Here is a 16479-nt window from a genome sequence, read left to right on the forward strand (position 1 = left end):
ACGCTCCCCTCGGATTCTTCCCCTTCGCTCTCCATCTCCTCTCTTCCCTGTGCCTCTGCTCCTGAGCCCCTGACAGTGGCGGTTTTCAGAAGTTAAATAAACAACTAAACGAAGCACCTCATCCCCACTTGAACCATTCTGAGCTGCAATCACTTGCTTCAGTTTGGGGGTTTGCCCCAAAATCCTTCCCCCATATTGGGTGAACCAAGGAGACAAAAGGAGATTCGCCACTTCCGCGCATACGCATGACATCATTTTTAGAGTCTGTGCATGCGCGAGCAGCGAAACCTGGAAGTAACGTGCTCCGTTACTTCCAGGTCACCGCGAAGTGCAACCCAAAAATGCTTAACTCGAAGCTACTTCAACCCGAGATATGACTATATATGGTTTTCACTCAGGTCCTCGTAAGTTAATCCTGGGCTGTTGTTGTTACAATGTGGACAGCCGGCTGCCTATAAAAGCAGGCCGGATGAGCTGTTTGCTGTTCAGTTCAATTCTAGCTTACTTATAAAGACCTACTTGGAGAAATCTCTGTGTCGTCTGCTATGTCCACCCACTACTTAATTCACGGAGATCAGGAAATAGGACTGTTCCCTGGAGTGCCCGCTCTTCCCCCTGGCCGCTGACTTTCTCTATCTCACAGACTCTGCTGCCTACGGTGGCCGACAAGGGAATATTTCCTTTTCTGTTTGGCTTTCCGCCCAGAGACACGAAGGGCACGCCTGGCTCTCTTTCAAGGGGCATGGTGTCAACCAGCTGCTGTACTGTTTCTATGACATCTGACTCCTGTCCCTGTTCAGGACTAGGGCACCAGCTCCACCTGGTACGCAGGCTGAGACCCTTCCTGCCCGCAGACTGTCTCGCCAGAGTGGTGCATGCTCTGGTTATCTCCCGCTTGGACTACTGCAATGCGCTCCATGTGGGGCTACCTTTGAAGCTGACCCGGAAACTACAACTAATCCAGAATGCAGCAGCTAGACTGGTGACTGGGAGCGGCCACAGAGACCACAGAACACCGGTCTTGAAAGACCTACACTGGCTCCCAGTACCTTTCCGAGCACAATTCAAAGTGTTGGTGCTGACCTTGAAAGCCCTAAATGGCCTCGGTCCAGTATACCTGAAGGAGCATCTCCACCCCCATCGTTCAGCCTGGACACTGAGGTCCAGCTCCAAGGGCCTTCTAGTGGTTCTCTCACTGCGAGAAGCCAAGTTACAGGGAACCAGGCAGAGGGGCTTCTCGGTGGTGGCGCCTGCCCTGTGGAACGCCCTCCCACCAGTAGTCAAAGAGAAAAACAACTACCAGACTTTTAGAAGACATCTGAAGGCAGCCCTGTTTAGGGAAGCTCTTGGGGTGAGGGTCTCCACCACTCCTAATCATCTGCCCAGTCCCTGAGAGGGTGTTACGTAGACTGCCTTTGATGCAGGGTATGATGAACGGCCTAAAGTCCCCTCCCCTTCATGAAACCCTCCCCACAACCCCCCCAAAATTAGCTACTGGAAAATAAGGCAGCAAATCTGGGGGACTAATTTCAGTCAGCTGGAACTTTGAAATTCGCTCCTATGTTATTAGAAAAGGATAATGATTTATTCCAGCTCACTGGGACCAGTCTCCTGTAGGCCTCACAAGAATTTCAGCTTTCACAGGGGGGGGGCGGACACCCCCCAAAGTCCTTTGCTGACTTACCTCCGAGTGAGTCTTAATAATGTGGTACTTGACTCCGCTTTCTGAGCTAAACTCCTTCTGACACAGAAGACAACGATACTTCCCCACGGAGTGGTCTCCCTGCAATACAAAGGTCCAGCCGTGTGAGCTCAGCCCCGGAGGATATCTTGGAGATGTGCTGATCATCTACATAGGATAGATTTGACCTTGGCACTGTGCCATTCAGGTTCCAGGGAATCTTGAGGTCCCTTCATATATGGAGTAGGATTCAGGTGGGGGTCAGAACCTCCCCTGGGGATCCGGGGAAGGGTTAACTCTCACCGGAACCTCTCAGAACTTCATGCATTTGGAAACTTAGCAGAAAGGGTCACCTGGCTCGCTCAGGTGAGATGGAGGGCAAAAGATGAGGCATTTTTGGCAGAGGAGCTTACAACCCCCGCCTTACCTAAGGTCCATTCCGAGGTGGTTGTTAGTATTTGTACTGTATTTGCATTGTAAATATATTTCGCAAAGAATAAATGGTGGCAGTTGGTTTGCTTATTTTGTTATCGTCGTTTCCTTGAGAACATGGGAGTGTGGTGACTTCAAGCAGCAGACGCTGTCTGGAGGAGTTTGTGAGGACAGGCAAGCTATGGATTTATACCGTTGTTGTTGTTTTTTGGTTTTTTTTGCTCTATAACACGCACCAGACCACAAGACACACCTAGTTTTTGGAGGAGGAAAACAAGAAAAAAAAATATTCTGAATCTCAGAAGCCAGAACAGCAAGAGGGATCGCTGCGCAGCGAAAGCAGCAATCCCTCTTGCTGTTCTGACTTCTGGGATAGCTGCGCAGCCTGCATTCGCTTCATAAGAGGCACACACATTTCCCCTTACTTTTTAGGAGGGAAAAAGTGAGTCTTATAGATCAAAAAATACGGTAACTTATGCACTGCTATGAAGGACTAAGCCCTCTCTTTGGCTCAAGGGAGAGAAACACATTGCTTTCATTAATATGTAAATTTAATATAACAACAACAATAATAGTAATATTAATTGAATAATACCTGTTCAACTGTTGCCAACCTGACAAGCAAAGATTTATCTTCAAGTCTTGTGCAAGGCATCTGTTTCATCACAAAAAAGCTAACAGCTGTCTGTTGCTGAAGCAACATCTTCCACTTGCCCCAGCTTGAACCCCTCATGGAGCTGGCCATCCCCGACGTTGCGCTAGGCTACCCAAGCTGCCACGTGGAGCAGAACAGCAGCTTCATTCTACACTGCAGCCTGCTACGAGGAGTAGAGGCTTCCTCTAATTTATGGCCGAACCTGATCAATAAAGCTTTTGAAATTTCTCTTCTGGGTTGCTGAGCAGCTAATTAAAACCCTGGATTTCTGCTACCGCTGACCTTGCGGAAAACGAATGAGCTCCCTACTCTGCCTCCATCTGCCACTAGAGAATGCGTAATATATTCTTTATTGACAATGCGGTGATGTACGAGCTCCCAGAGGGAGAGGGGGTGTAGTGAGAGTCGCGGGAGCATGCTTGCAGCTGGATCTGTGGCATTAATGCGAAGCAGGCAAGCACCAGACATCGAGTATAGGTGCATCTTCACACAACTGGAAGCATCTGAATGAACCAGCCAGCCGTTTTCTGATCCGTCAGAAAATGAATGAGGGGCTTGAATTTGGCAGAGGGCGCTGAAAGCTGAGGGCGGGGAGTGAGAGTTGGGAAAAGGATTTCCGCCTACGCGCTCAGGGAAGGGTTCTCAACCTTGCCATTATATGACCTCATCACGGGTTTTGGATACCACTGGCTATGACATCCTCCAGAGCTGCCTCTGAAGAAGGTTCGGAAACTTCAGCTGTTGCAGAATTCAGTGGCCAGGTTGCTCCATGGAGCATGAGTTTGAGCATATTATACTGATCCTGGCCCAACTGCACTGGCTGACAATTAGTTTCTAGGCCCAATTCAAAGTGCTGAATTTGACCTACAAAGCCTTAAACATCTCAGGAACTCAATACCTCCAGGACCACCTCTACCCATATGAATCAACCCAGACCCTGAGATCACCATGAGGCCCTTTGTCGTGTGCCTCCTCCATGGGAAATCCGTAGGGTGGCAACACAAGAACAGGGCCTTCTGTGCAGTGGCTCCCCGTCTGTGGAATGCTCTTCCCAGGAAGGCTCGCCTGGTGCCTTCACTGTACATCTTTAGGCGCCAAGCAAAAATGTTCCTCTTCAACCACCTCTTTGCCTGATTAACATTATGTGTCCTTTTATATGTGTTTGTGGGAGCGGAGTGGTTATTGTTTTGTTTTTGCTTTCATTGTGTATTTTGTGTTTTTATTTTGTATTTTGATGCTGTGAACCGCCCTGAGATCTTCCTGATGAAGGGCGGTATACAAATTTAATCAATAATAACAATGAAGTTAAGCTATAAGCCGAAGAAATGCCTTACCTTGTTGCAGTTTGCAAGGTGGGCTTTCAAACCGGACACACTGGAATAGATGGCAGCGCAGCACTGGAAGCGAAAACAGAGCAGCACATGTTAAGTAGTGTTTTGTATGCCCCCCCTTCCTTTCCCCCTTTCATGGGGTTGCAGCGACCGCCCCCCTCCAAATCCCCACAAGGCTCTCCTTCTTTGCAAGCTCCCTCTCGCCGTCACAAGGTTAATTTTACAGGCGATCTGCCTGTTGGGATCTTGCCACATTGCTTCTAATTACTGCTAATGGGAGTCATGTGGCTCCGTCGCTGGCAGGCAAAACACGTCCCTAAATGGACCTTTGAACATTCAAGGCGCTTTCAAGCAGTTACGGGAGGCCTGCTGGGCGACGGGAGATCTTACGGCACCGCCGGTCGCAAGTCTGATGTGGAAAGGCAAATTGGGCTAATCGCCTGGGCAGAGACGCTATCCGTTTCAGAGCCGCGCACCTTTTCAAAGTGGCCGTGATAACCGGCTAATGCCTCTCACCTGCTCTGCGAATGACATCCCTCGCACCTCCCCACAGCCCTGTTAACAAGCCTTTCCTGGAGATCAGGGAGAGGCAACTTTTTCAACTCAGGGACTGGGCACCCTGGCCATGAAACCTTAAGAACGGGAGAACTCAGAAAGAGATCTGTTCCAATCTGCAGCATGTCCATAGGTAAAGGTAAAGGGAACCCTGACCATTAGGTCCAGTCATGGCAGACTCTGGGGTTGCAGCACTCATCTCGCTTTACTGGCCGAGGGAGCCAGCGTACAGCTTCCGGGTCATGTGGCCAGCATGACTAAGCCGCTTCTGGCGAAACAGAGCAGCGCACGGAAACGCCGTTTACCTTCCTGCCGGAGTGGTAGAGTGGTACCTATTTATCTACTTGCACTTTGACGTGCTTTCGAACTGCTAGGTTGGCAGGAGCAGGGACCGAGCAACAGGAGCTCACCCCGTCACGGGGATTCAAACCAACCATTGCCAACCTTCAGATCGGCAAGTCCTAGGCTCTGTGGTTTAACCCACAGCGCCACCCGCATCCCACAGCATGTCCATAACACAGCATAAAACATAACATCCCTTTCGTTTTCCAATCAGCCCTGCAGAAAACAAGGCACTCACGTTATTAGGGCAGTTGATGTGTCCTTTTTCCTTCACTTCGTTTTTCCAGGTTTCCAGAAGCCTCGGGTTCAGCTTCGGAAGCCCAGGACGGGTGTAATTTAGCTGCCAGGCGAGAAGCAGGGGTTAATCAGCATCTAAAACACAGCTCTACAAAAATACTCCATTATTATTCTTTTAATCTGCTTATTATTTCAACAAGTTCCCCCCAAAAAAACGATTCTGTTATTTTCATTTTCCCAAGTTTAAAAAGACTGGCTGGAGCGTGTGTGTGTATGTATGTTTCACCAAAATGAACAAATCTTTAACGGGATGAAATCAACAAGAGATGAAATCAACAAGAGATGAAATCAACAAGAGTGTATTTTGTCACAGGCACTGTGACGTAGGAGAGCTCAGCCAGTGGCAGAGAAAGAAAACACTGAGGACCTTGTGCATATGCACATCTAGTAGGCAAATAATAATAATAATAATAATAATAATAATAATAATAATAATAATAATAATAATAATAATGTATTATTTATACGCCACCCATCTGGCTGAGTTTCCCTAGCCACTCTGAGTGGATTCCAACCAAATATTAAAAACACAATACAGCATCAAACATTAAAAACTTCCCTAAACAGGACCACCTTCAGATGTCTTTTAAAGGTAAGATAGTTGCTTATTGCCTTAACATCTGATGGGAGGGTGTTCCACAGGGCGGGCACCACTACCGAGAAGGCCCTGTGCCCGGTTCCTTGTAACCTCACTTCTTGCCGCAAGGGAATTGCCAGAAGGCCCTCGGAGCTGAACCTCAGTGTCCGGGCAGAACGATGGGGGTGGAGACACTCTTTCCAATATACAGGACCAAGGCCGTTTAGTGCTTTAAAGGTCAGCACCAACACTTTGAATTGTGCTCGGAAACGTACTGGGAGCCAATGCAGGTCTCTCAGGTGTTATATGGTCCCAGCGACCACTCCCAGTCACCAGTCTAGCTGCCGCATTCTGGATTAATTGCAGTTTCCGGGTCACCTTCAAAGGTAGCCCCACGTAAAGCGCATTGCAGTAATCCAAGTGGGAGATAACAAGAGCATGCTAACTCAGTACAACACTAGTAGCTGGTGGATAGGCCTGCTAGCCCTGGCTGGAGCGTGATCACTGCAAGCAACAACAGAGTGGTACTGAAGCTGCGAGCCCTGCTGTCCACAGAGCTGTACCTGGTCCTGCAAAAATGATTCCCTAAGCTTGGCTTCTCTGGTCAGGCGCCTGTCTGATTTTCAATTTGTTTCCAAACCAGCCAATTGAAGAACCCCCAAGCCACACACCCCAACACGTGCCCCAGACCAAGACCACAGACCCTGTTTTCCCTGCACCCCGCCTTCAGCAAAATTCAGGTGTGTGACGGGTTCTCACTCGCTTTGTCTCGGGGACCAAGTCGTCCTTCATCCTCCGTTTGGTCCAGTCCTTGGCTAGCTCGTCCTCGGCGATTTCCTGCAAGTGGAAGACGGCGACCTGGGCTGACGTGCGCCGGATCCTGCCGCTCGGAGTCCTCTCGAAATCTTCGACGAGGCTGACTTCAGGCTTTATCTCGGGCTGTTCAGGAGGCTGAGAAGACGGGGGGGGGGGAAGGGGGTGAAGGTGGAAAGGGGTACCCAAAGAACGACAACCAGTGTCAGCCCCATCTTCTGCATCAGCATGAGAAAGCCTGGATACTCTATGTCAAAGGCTGTCACCAGGATCCACAAGCCAGAGAATGAGCTTTTAAGCTCCCCGCCAGGTTTGGATTTACCGTATTTTTCGCTCTATAGCACGCACCTGACCATAACACGCATGTAGTTTTTAGAGGAGGAAAATCCGTAGGCATGCCACCCAATAGGCATTCCCTCCATAACACACACAGACATTTTCCCTTACTTTCTAGGAGGAAAAAAGTGAGTGTTATGGTGCAAAAAATACGGTAACTTGCGTACTTTCAACCAACCTGCCTTCAGCTGCATACACTCAAAACTGCACGTGTTAAATGTGTGCACTGTATTTAAAATAATTGTAACACTGCCTTCTATTATAAGAAGAAAAAAAATCAAGGTGGTTCACCCAAAACAAAAAAATTCATTAAAATAAGGAGTATTGAAATCAGCAGCACTCAAAGAACCAAATTTAGCAAGCTGAGACAAAGGCTGAGAGAGAAATAGGTTTTGCACAAACACCACCAGTGGATCATTGTTGCCTTGCCAAACTAGCAGAAATGTTGATAAAAGAAAAAGATAAATTTTGGAAATGCAATGAAGTAGAAGCAACCTTTTTCCACATGTCGTGGTCTTGTAAAATAATTGGGGAATTCTGGGAAGTAATTTACAATGATTTAAAAAAGATATTCATAAAAACCTTCCCCCCAAAGCCCGAGACATTCCTTTTGGAAATTGTAAAAAAAAGATATGTAGTATTATTATTATATGCCACCAACGCAGCCAGAATTTTACTGGCACAAAGGTGGAGAATGAGTATGGTACCCACCAGAGAAGAGTAGCCGTTTAAATTGCTTGAATATGCTGAACTGGCAGCAGGAATAGGGTAAGAGAAAAGTATGATAAAGGATATAAGGAGGATTGGAAAATGTTTATTGGATATTTTAAAGAACCAGTATAAACAAGTAAATAACCTAGCTTGTCTTGAGTAAACCCGGCAGAACAGGCGCTAGCAGAAATTAGCAGAGGAATAAATTTGAAGAGTAAAAATTTGGAACAGGCAATTTAGTAGAAAAGTACAGAAACCAGGAAAAGGGTGGATGGGAAGTCACTAGGTATTTAGTTGTATGTCGAGATTGTTATGAAAGTTGTACAATTGGGGGGCGGAGGAAAGGGTGTGTGTGTGTGTGTGGTTTTTTGCTTGTTTTGCATTAAAAATGCAAATAAAAACTATTTTTCTAAAAAAAACAAAAGATGAGGAAATACTTTGCAAAATGTAATGTCTTGCAGCATAATGATACTCAACAGCGTGACACTGTTGGGCTGGAGGGAAGAGGCTCGGGGGGGCCTTACCGCGGACGGATGCTCTGACCGGACGTGGTAGTCGTGTCCTGCTTTCGACTTGTACGTCTTCCCACAGTGCAGGCAGGTGAAGACGGGCTTCTCCACCTCGGACAGCTGCTTCCCGCACCGCTTCTGGTGGTATTGGTACCCCATAAGGCTGGAGAAAGTAGCCACACATCCCTGTAGGAAGATGAACAGGAGAAACACGGTGGGAATGCCAGAAACTTGGATGGGTTCAAAAGCAGGTGAGACCAGCTCATAAGGCTATCAATAATTACCAAAATGATTACACATTAGTTATCAGTCTTCTGAGAAAAATACAAAACCTTATACAAAGCCACAGAGACTTGCGAACTACCCAACCTACGATGAACTTATAATGTCTGATTTCAATGGATTTTTCATCTTAGGTTGGGTAGTTCGCAAGTCTCTGTGGCTTTGTACAAGGTTTTGTATTTTTCCTCATAAGGCTATCAATGGCTACTAACCACGATGGCTGTTTTACCTCAGGGTGGATAAAAATCTATGATTTTTTAATTATTATTTAAATCAGATTTTTTAAAATTTAAATCGGATTTTTAAAACAAAATGCTTTCGGAGGAAAAATCTTTCTAAAGATAGTTTTCTATTTAAGTTACATTATGGCCCAAAAGCTATTCATCAGGAAATAAGGATCTGTTTTAAGTTTTTCATGTGTGCTAAAACTCAGTCTAAGTTTATTTGGTTTTTTTAATTGTTTAACCACATCAGTTAACAAACATGGATACGTATGCCATACTATTATTGTTTTAGTTAAATAAATTGTTTAAATTGTTATTAAGGAAATGATTGTTTTTCTCCTTCCAATGAAGTACAGCAGAAAAGTTGTCCAAATATAAACAGTTAACTTATTAAACCTCACAATCATTTCATAAATTATCGGTCTATGTACTTCTAATAGTATAACCAAATCAGTAATTTTTTATATAACTGTAAAAACTACTCTGAAAATTTATTATTCCAAAAATGAAACCTTCATTTGGTTGTAAATATGCAAGAATGAGTTTTTCTGTAAAAAAAAATGATTTAAATCAAGTCTTGTTGTTTAGTTGTTTACTGATGAGTGATTTAAATCGTGATTTAAATTGATTTGATTTAAACCAAATCCGCCCTGTTTTACCTCCACTTTGGGGAGGCAGAGAGAATGCCAATGGGCTCAGTCCTGCTTGCCAGCTTCCCACTGGGCCATCTGCCTGGCTATCATGAGAAAAGGGAGGCTGGCTCAGATGGGGGGGGGGGCGCATTGGCCTAATTCAACAGCCATGCTCTTCTTAAAGTTTTGGTGGCTACTGCCACTTCTCTTCTGCAATATACCTTTCCTCCCCTCACCCGGCCAGGAGGGCAGCATGGCAGAGATTTGCCCACAGCTGTATGCTCTCTGTCCAGCAGTTGTGTCAACTTAAAAGGTAAAGGTAAAGGGACCCCTGACCATTAGGTCCAGTCGTGACCAACTCTGGGGTTGTGGCGCTCATCTCGCTTTACTGGCTGAGGGAGCCGGTGTACAGCTTCCGGGTCATGTGGCCAGCAGGACTAAGCCACTTCTGGCAAACCAGAACAGCGCACGGAAATGCTGTTTACCCCCCCCCCCCCGCCGGAGCAGTACCTATTTATCTACTTGCACTTTGACGTGCTTTCAAACTGCTAGGTCGGCAGGAGCAGGGAACGAGCAACGGGAGCTCACCCCGTCACAAGGATTCGAACCGCCAACCTTCTGATCGGCAAGCCCTAGGCTCTGTGGTTTAACCCAAAGTGCCACCTGCATCCCTTCGTGTCAATTTAGGGAGCTAGAAAAGAGGGTGTCTGCTGGAGCTGCTTTCTGATGATGAGTCCTGCTCTTTGCTAGGAAGCCAGAAAGGTGTTCTGTAATCTCCCAGCCGGCAAACATTGTGGCAGCGGTGATGAAATCCACTCATTGGTAAGGGGAAATCTTCATCGAACTTTAAAGCACTATCATACTACTTTAAACAGGCACTATTTTCCCCAAAGTATCCTGGGAACTGAGAGTTTTTTTGGGGGGGAACCCTATTTCCCTGCCCCCAAGAACTACAATTTCCAGGGTATTTCAACAATCAATCTGTCTTTCCAGAGAACATTCATGACCCTTAACAAACGACAGTTCCCAGAATTCTTTGGGGGAAAGCTATGACTTTTTAAAGGGGAGTGATATTGCTTTAAACGTAAAGTGAAGTTGCGGGCCATAGATTTAGCTCTGTTAAGACAAGCACATCCATGCTGCCTTGCGTCCCAAAGCAAAACAGAGAACTTAACAGCTCTCCGCCTTGCTTACTGGGCTCTGGAATGCTCTCGTGAGATCCCAAGATATTGCACAAGCATCCCAGAGCCCAGTAAGCAAGGCGAAGAGTTTAAAAGCTCTTTCTGTGCCGGGGAAACCCCGAACAAAGAGAGCTTTTGAGCTCCTTGCCTTCTGAGCGTTAAATTTGTGCGATTTCAACCAGCTGGCTTTACCACCTAACGTCAAACGCACCTGATGAACATGCGTAACATGTGATCATACTGAAAAATTCGCTGGCTACCCCAGCTCTTTTTCTGCTGGAAATATTAGCCAAGAGAGAAAAGAAGTACCTCAACGGGGCATTTTAGTTTCCCCATCTGCTTTAGTACTTTCCTCAGCCTCTCCCGCTCTTCGTGCTCGCTGAGAGGGGCAGCGGCTTCCACAGGAACTGGCTGCAGGGAAGGAATCGAGAAAACCTGCAATGTTAATTTAGCCTTTCATACAAGCCATGGGCCGTTGTCTGCCTCTCACCTCAGAAAGAGGCATTTTATAAAAGGCACAGCACCCTGGCACCATTATCCAGCACTATGCATCTATTGTAGAATGATGCCAGCGCAGAAAAGTGAGAATCTCTTTATTTCCTCTTTTTTATTATTTTTTTACAGCCCTCGTGGTTGCAAAGGCGTGTTCCTGGTGAGATTTCAGGTGCCAGAGGGGTTGTGGAACAAGATTAATAGTCATGGGGTGTGGAGACCCCAGTGCCCAGCACAGCTCCTTGCCCCCTTTCCCTGCCCCCCCCCAGGGCAATAAATAGCACAAATTCCAAAAACACGGGTTGGAAGACAAGGGGAATTATGCAAACTTGCGAAAAACACACAAGTTGTGGAATCCGGCTTGTCCGAGGGCAGTATGTCGCCACGGTGCAGAATATTCATTTACTTGTTTTACATGCAAGCAGAGTTTCCTACCTTGTTGACGTGCTCGGCCATGGTGTGGTAATTCAACCCGGCTTTGGACTTGAATTGCTTCTTACAGTGCTGGCATTTCAAGGCATCCTGCAGCTGAAGCGAGCGGGATGAAAAGTCAACACACCAAAAACTGGTTTTCAGAAGCATTGCTGCCTCCGGCCCAGTGGAGACAGAGTACAGCCATCATAACTGTAGTGGTTCTAGGGGGTTACTCATGCGTAAGTTGCCGCCACTCTTGGCTTGGTTGCCTGGTTGAACCCTTTCTGTCTGGACAGCCCTTCACTGCGTGGCTGTCTCAGTCGCTGGCAGAATCCGTCAGTGGGCGTTTCTTAAACTTCTTCCAGCAAAAAAGTTCTTTGACGCCAAGTCTCCTCCTACTCTCCCTGCGCGGAACTCTTCTGCGCAGGGAGGGTGTGGGCAGCGGAGCACCTGTGCTCTCCCCACTAGTCTCCGTTGAAGAGTCCTGGAGCCTTTTCTCCGATTCCCCCATCTGCCCCCCTTCTCTCCTGGTGTTACGTTGATTTCCTTCCCCAGCAGCTGGGCTGCCTCTCTCCCTGCTGGGACCCTCTCTAGCATCGCTCTGGAGCCTTCCCTCCACCTCTGTCTCTGATGGCAGTTCCCTGACAATAACCATCGGCCACTGATAGCCTTGCCCATCATCATCATCATCATCATCATCATCATCATAGTATTGGTAGCAGGGCTTAATAAAAATGTGTATTTTATCACCAGTCCCTTACTGGCAATAAAATAATAAAATATACAGGCAACTCTCTATTTGCATATGTTCAATATTGGTGCAACTGCGCGCGCGCGCGCACGCACACACACACACAGACATGCATCACTGCGAACCTGGAAGTGACTAGGGAAAGGGCAAAAACGGCCCTAAAAAAATGCAGAAAGGGCAAAAACAGCACCTAGCAATCCCACAAGCCTTTGCAAGTGCAATCCCAGGAGCCCTTGCACCGACTTTCCAAGGCCTGTGGAGAGTTGGGAGTTTAAGCAAGGATGTTTGGATGGAGCGATTGGGGAGTTTGCAGGCTTTTGTCAATGGTGTTCCCAATATATGCAATTTCACTTAAGTGTGCAGTGCCTCAGACTGTAACCTCCGTGTAAATGGGGAGTTGCCTGTATCTATATCCATACAAATACACTAGGCAGGTGTGATGGACTCCTTCGTCCTGAATGGGGTAACTGTGCCCCTGAAGGACCAGGAGCACAGCCTGCGAAACATTCTGGACTCCCAGCTGTCCATGGAGGTGCAGGTTAATTCTGTGTCCAGGGCAGCTGTCTACCAGCTCCCTCTGGTACGCAGGCTGAGACCCTACCTGCCCACAGTCTGTCTCGCCAGAGAGGTGCATTCTCTAGTTATCTCCCGCTTGGACTACTGAAATGTGCTCTACGTGGGGGTACCTTTGAAGGTGACCCAGAAACTTGATTAATCCAGAATGCGGCAGCTAGACTGGTGACTGGGAGTGGCCACCAAAACCACATGACACCGGTTCTGAGAGATCTGCATTGGCTCCCAGTATGTTCCCGAGTACAATTCAAAATGTTGGTGTTGACCTTGAAAGCCCTAAACGGCCTCAGCCCAGTATACCTAAAGGAGCATTTCCACCTCCATCGTTCTGCCCAGGCACTGAGGTCCAGCTCCAAGGGCCTTCTGGCGGTTCCCTCACTGCAAGAAGCCAAGTTACAGGGAACCAGACAGAGGGCCTTCTCGGTGGTGGCGCCCGCACTGTGGAACACCCTCCCATCAGATGTCAAGGAAATAAACAACTGTCTAACTTTCAGAAGACATCTGAAGGCAGCTCTGTTTAGGGAAGTTTTTTATTGTTTAATTTTTCATTATGTTTTTAATATTCTGTTGGGAGTCTCCCAGAGTGGCTGGGGAAACACAGCCAGATGGGCGGGGTATTTTATCATCATCATTATATCTACTAGAACAATGCTTCTTGGTGGTTTGTCCCCGTCCAATTTTGGCTTCCTACCTTTTGGCAGACTTCCATGTGCTTCTTGAGGCCAAGGATCGTCTTCCGGGTGATCATGCTGCAGGTCGGACAAGCCACCTCCCCTCTCTCATTGATCGCCCGCTGCCACTGCTCTTCTGGGCTCGCTGGAGAAAGAGGAAAGACAGAGGGGAAGTTTGTCTGGGGCTAAATCCTGGGTGTCCTATAGACTTCCGCTATTTGGTGGGCTGCTGTTCAATCACATGCACTGGAAACTCAATTTCCTCCGGTCCAACTAATTCACCTTTTTCCTTTTTTGTGCCAATTAATTTTTATCCATTTTCCAAATTTATAACACGTCAATGCCAAGTTAAAACTAATTTAACACAATTCCCCCAAAAAAACTGGCTTCCCACTCTCTTTCTCAGAAATTTCCACTTCTTCCCCATTACATGATGCTTATATTACAAACTTATCTCTAATTAGCATCCATCTTTCTAAACAAATATCCTTATCCCTCAGCGGTCCCTTTACCAACTCCTGCATATAGATAAAGGAAAATATATATATATAAAAGAATAATAGATCAAATAACTACAAGTGAGGTTTTACTAAGTTAAGTCTTTCGCTCCTCTTTTCAACACGCCTCTTTTTCTTTTTAAGGCCTGCCTGCGGTTCGGGAGGTCATGAGGAAACGCACTAAAATGTGTGGGATCGTGATTTTGCCGCCTCCCCACAAAACGCATCTACAACGATAATCCCTGAGCTCTGCCGACACCGTCATTGCACAGGAAAGGAAAATGGAGCGTGGTTTCAGCAACAGTTCCATTCCGAAGCACAGCAACATCTGAGCAAAGATAGGGTCTGTCTACGAGCTCCGGGACCCCTTGCAGTGTTTATCTAAGTCCCCCCCCCGTCCCGTCCCCCCCGCGAGGGAGCACAGCCAAAAAGAGGCCGAGACGAGACGCAGTCTCAAGCAGCCATAGGCTTGGCTTTGCTCCCACTGTCGAGCAACAGGCTAGGCATGATGAGTTGTTTACTCGGCGATCAGACTCAAAAGCTGGGAACGTGGATCAGCTGGAAGGTGCCGCAGCTGTGCTTTGCTCAGAACATGCTGTCTTCATTGAGCCAGGAAGAGAGTCCCCAGAGAAGCAAGGTTTTTCCCCTGGCTTCAGATACCTACTTGCCTGGGTCTTAAGAGCCAAAAGGGGTGGTTTGAGGGACACTTAAAGACAGCCCAAATTAACCCACAAAGTGCACTTTCAAAAGCTAACACTGGAAAGTATAATAACAACAACAACAACAACAACAACTAAAACAACAGCAACAACAGCATCAATATATTCATACTCTGCCCACCTGGCTGGGTTGCATAATAATAATAATAATAATAATAATAATAATAATAATAATTTATGATTTATACCCTTCCCATCTGGTTGGGTTTCCCCAGCCACTATGGGCGGCTTCCAACACATACGAAAACGTACTGGAACGTCAAACATTAATAGTAAGAATCCAATACAAAAAGTCACAATAACTTTAAAATAAACAACTTATATAAAACAAAGCAACATTCAGCGATCCATCCGAATCTAATAGTAAACAGTAATGTTAAACATCAGCAAATAATAAATGAACACTTATCAGCCACAATAATGAATTATCAATCTATAATCAACAAAAGTAACAGCAAACCGCAATGCATAAAACACCACAAAACAAAGAAAGCCATGTAACAGGATCAAACGGAGAAACAAAGGACACACGACTTAAATAACTATTTTTTAAAAAATAGCCCTCAAGTTTTGATAGCAAAAATCATGTCTGTTCAAACAACCGGGTTTCCCCGCAATGGCTTGAAAGATAGGGACAAAATAAACTGCCTTCAGCCAAGTGAAACCATTGGTCCATCTAGATTAGTATTGTTTGCACTGGCAGGCAGCGGCTCCCCCAGTGGCAGCCAGGGGCTGAACACTGGACTTCATGCATGCAAACAGACGCTCCGTCCCCAAGTCATGTTGGAGCAAGTTCCACAAGCCACACAAGAAGAAGAAGAAGAAGGTTTGGATTTGATATCCCACTTTATCACTACCTGAGGAGTCTCAAAGCGGCTAACATTCTCCTTTCCCTTCCTCCCCCACAACAAACACTCTGTGAGGTGAGTGGGGCTGAGAGACTTCAGAGAAGTGTGACTGGCCCAAGGTCACCCAGCAGCTGCGTGTGGAGGAGCGGGAAATCGAACCCGGTTCCCCAGATTACGAGTCTGCTGCTCTAACCACTACACCACAGCCTTCCTTGTCCACACTGCTCACCAATCCTGCACCCTCCTCTGGCATTCCTGCCTGTCTCAGCTGCATCCTTGAACCCTGGCCGTGACTCTGGCTTGCCTGGACGGGGGATGGCAAGGGATGTGTGAGTGTGTGTTGAGAAACTAGCCTACTGTCCAAAGCGAACGTTTGCAATTGCAGCTTTGCCTCTGGCCCCATCCAGAAGGGAATGTGTCCCTCGGAATGGAAAGGGTTCTGTGAAAAGGGTCAAACCTGTTGCAGAAGGAGCTGCTACTGTTGGGACCGCATCCTTTCTCATACTGGACCCCGGCGTTTTCTTCTTTAGGTCTTCATTGCCGGCGCCGCTCAGAGACGCCTCCAGTTTCTTTGCCCGGTGTGCTTTCGCCTTGTCCTCTGCTTTCGCCAGCCCTGGAGAAGAGGAAAGATTTTGCTTTTGAAAGAGGTTAGAACAGGCTGGATGGTTCCTTCCTGAAAAACGGGCCTAGCGCTGCTCATATGGCAGATAATAATAATAATAATAAAATTTATTATTTATACCCCGCCTATCTGGCTGGGTTTCCCCAGTCACTCTGGGCAGTTTCCAACAAAATATTAAAATACCGTAATGCATCAAACATTAAAAGCCTCCCTAAACAGGGCTGCCTTCAGATGTCTTGTAAAAGTCTGGTAGTTGTTGTTCTCTTTGACATCTGGTGGGAGGGCGCTCCACAGGGCGGGTGCCACCACTGAGAAGGCCCTCTGCCTGGTTCCC

The 16479-nt window shown here is 46.9% G+C and overlaps 1 protein-coding gene and 1 long non-coding RNA gene across 7 annotated transcripts in view; one reads left to right on the forward strand and one right to left on the reverse strand.

Moving 5' to 3' along the window:
- LOC307218037 overlaps positions 1 to 16479 on the forward strand; it is a 157060-nt gene that overhangs the window by 58709 nt on the left and 81872 nt on the right. The window lies entirely within an intron of this gene.
- Positions 1 to 16479, reverse strand: part of ZNF512B (zinc finger protein 512B) — a 58481-nt gene that overhangs the window by 16660 nt on the left and 25342 nt on the right. For all 6 annotated transcript variants that reach the window (XM_079979189.1, XM_079979192.1, XM_079979191.1 and 3 more), the window contains exons 8-16: positions 15981 to 16136; positions 13480 to 13604; positions 11486 to 11578; positions 10868 to 10969; positions 8255 to 8425; positions 6630 to 6821; positions 5235 to 5336; positions 4103 to 4165; positions 1685 to 1783 (exon numbers count right to left, since the gene is read on the reverse strand). In XM_079979189.1, coding sequence (XP_079835315.1) covers positions 1685 to 1783; positions 4103 to 4165; positions 5235 to 5336; positions 6630 to 6821; positions 8255 to 8425; positions 10868 to 10969; positions 11486 to 11578; positions 13480 to 13604; positions 15981 to 16136 — 1103 coding nt within the window. The remainder of the gene's footprint in view (positions 1 to 1684; positions 1784 to 4102; positions 4166 to 5234; positions 5337 to 6629; positions 6822 to 8254; positions 8426 to 10867; positions 10970 to 11485; positions 11579 to 13479; positions 13605 to 15980; positions 16137 to 16479) is intronic.

Source organism: Podarcis cretensis (genome assembly GCF_951804945.1).
Source record: "Podarcis cretensis genome assembly, chromosome: 6".
NCBI lineage: Eukaryota > Metazoa > Chordata > Lepidosauria > Squamata > Lacertidae > Podarcis > Podarcis cretensis.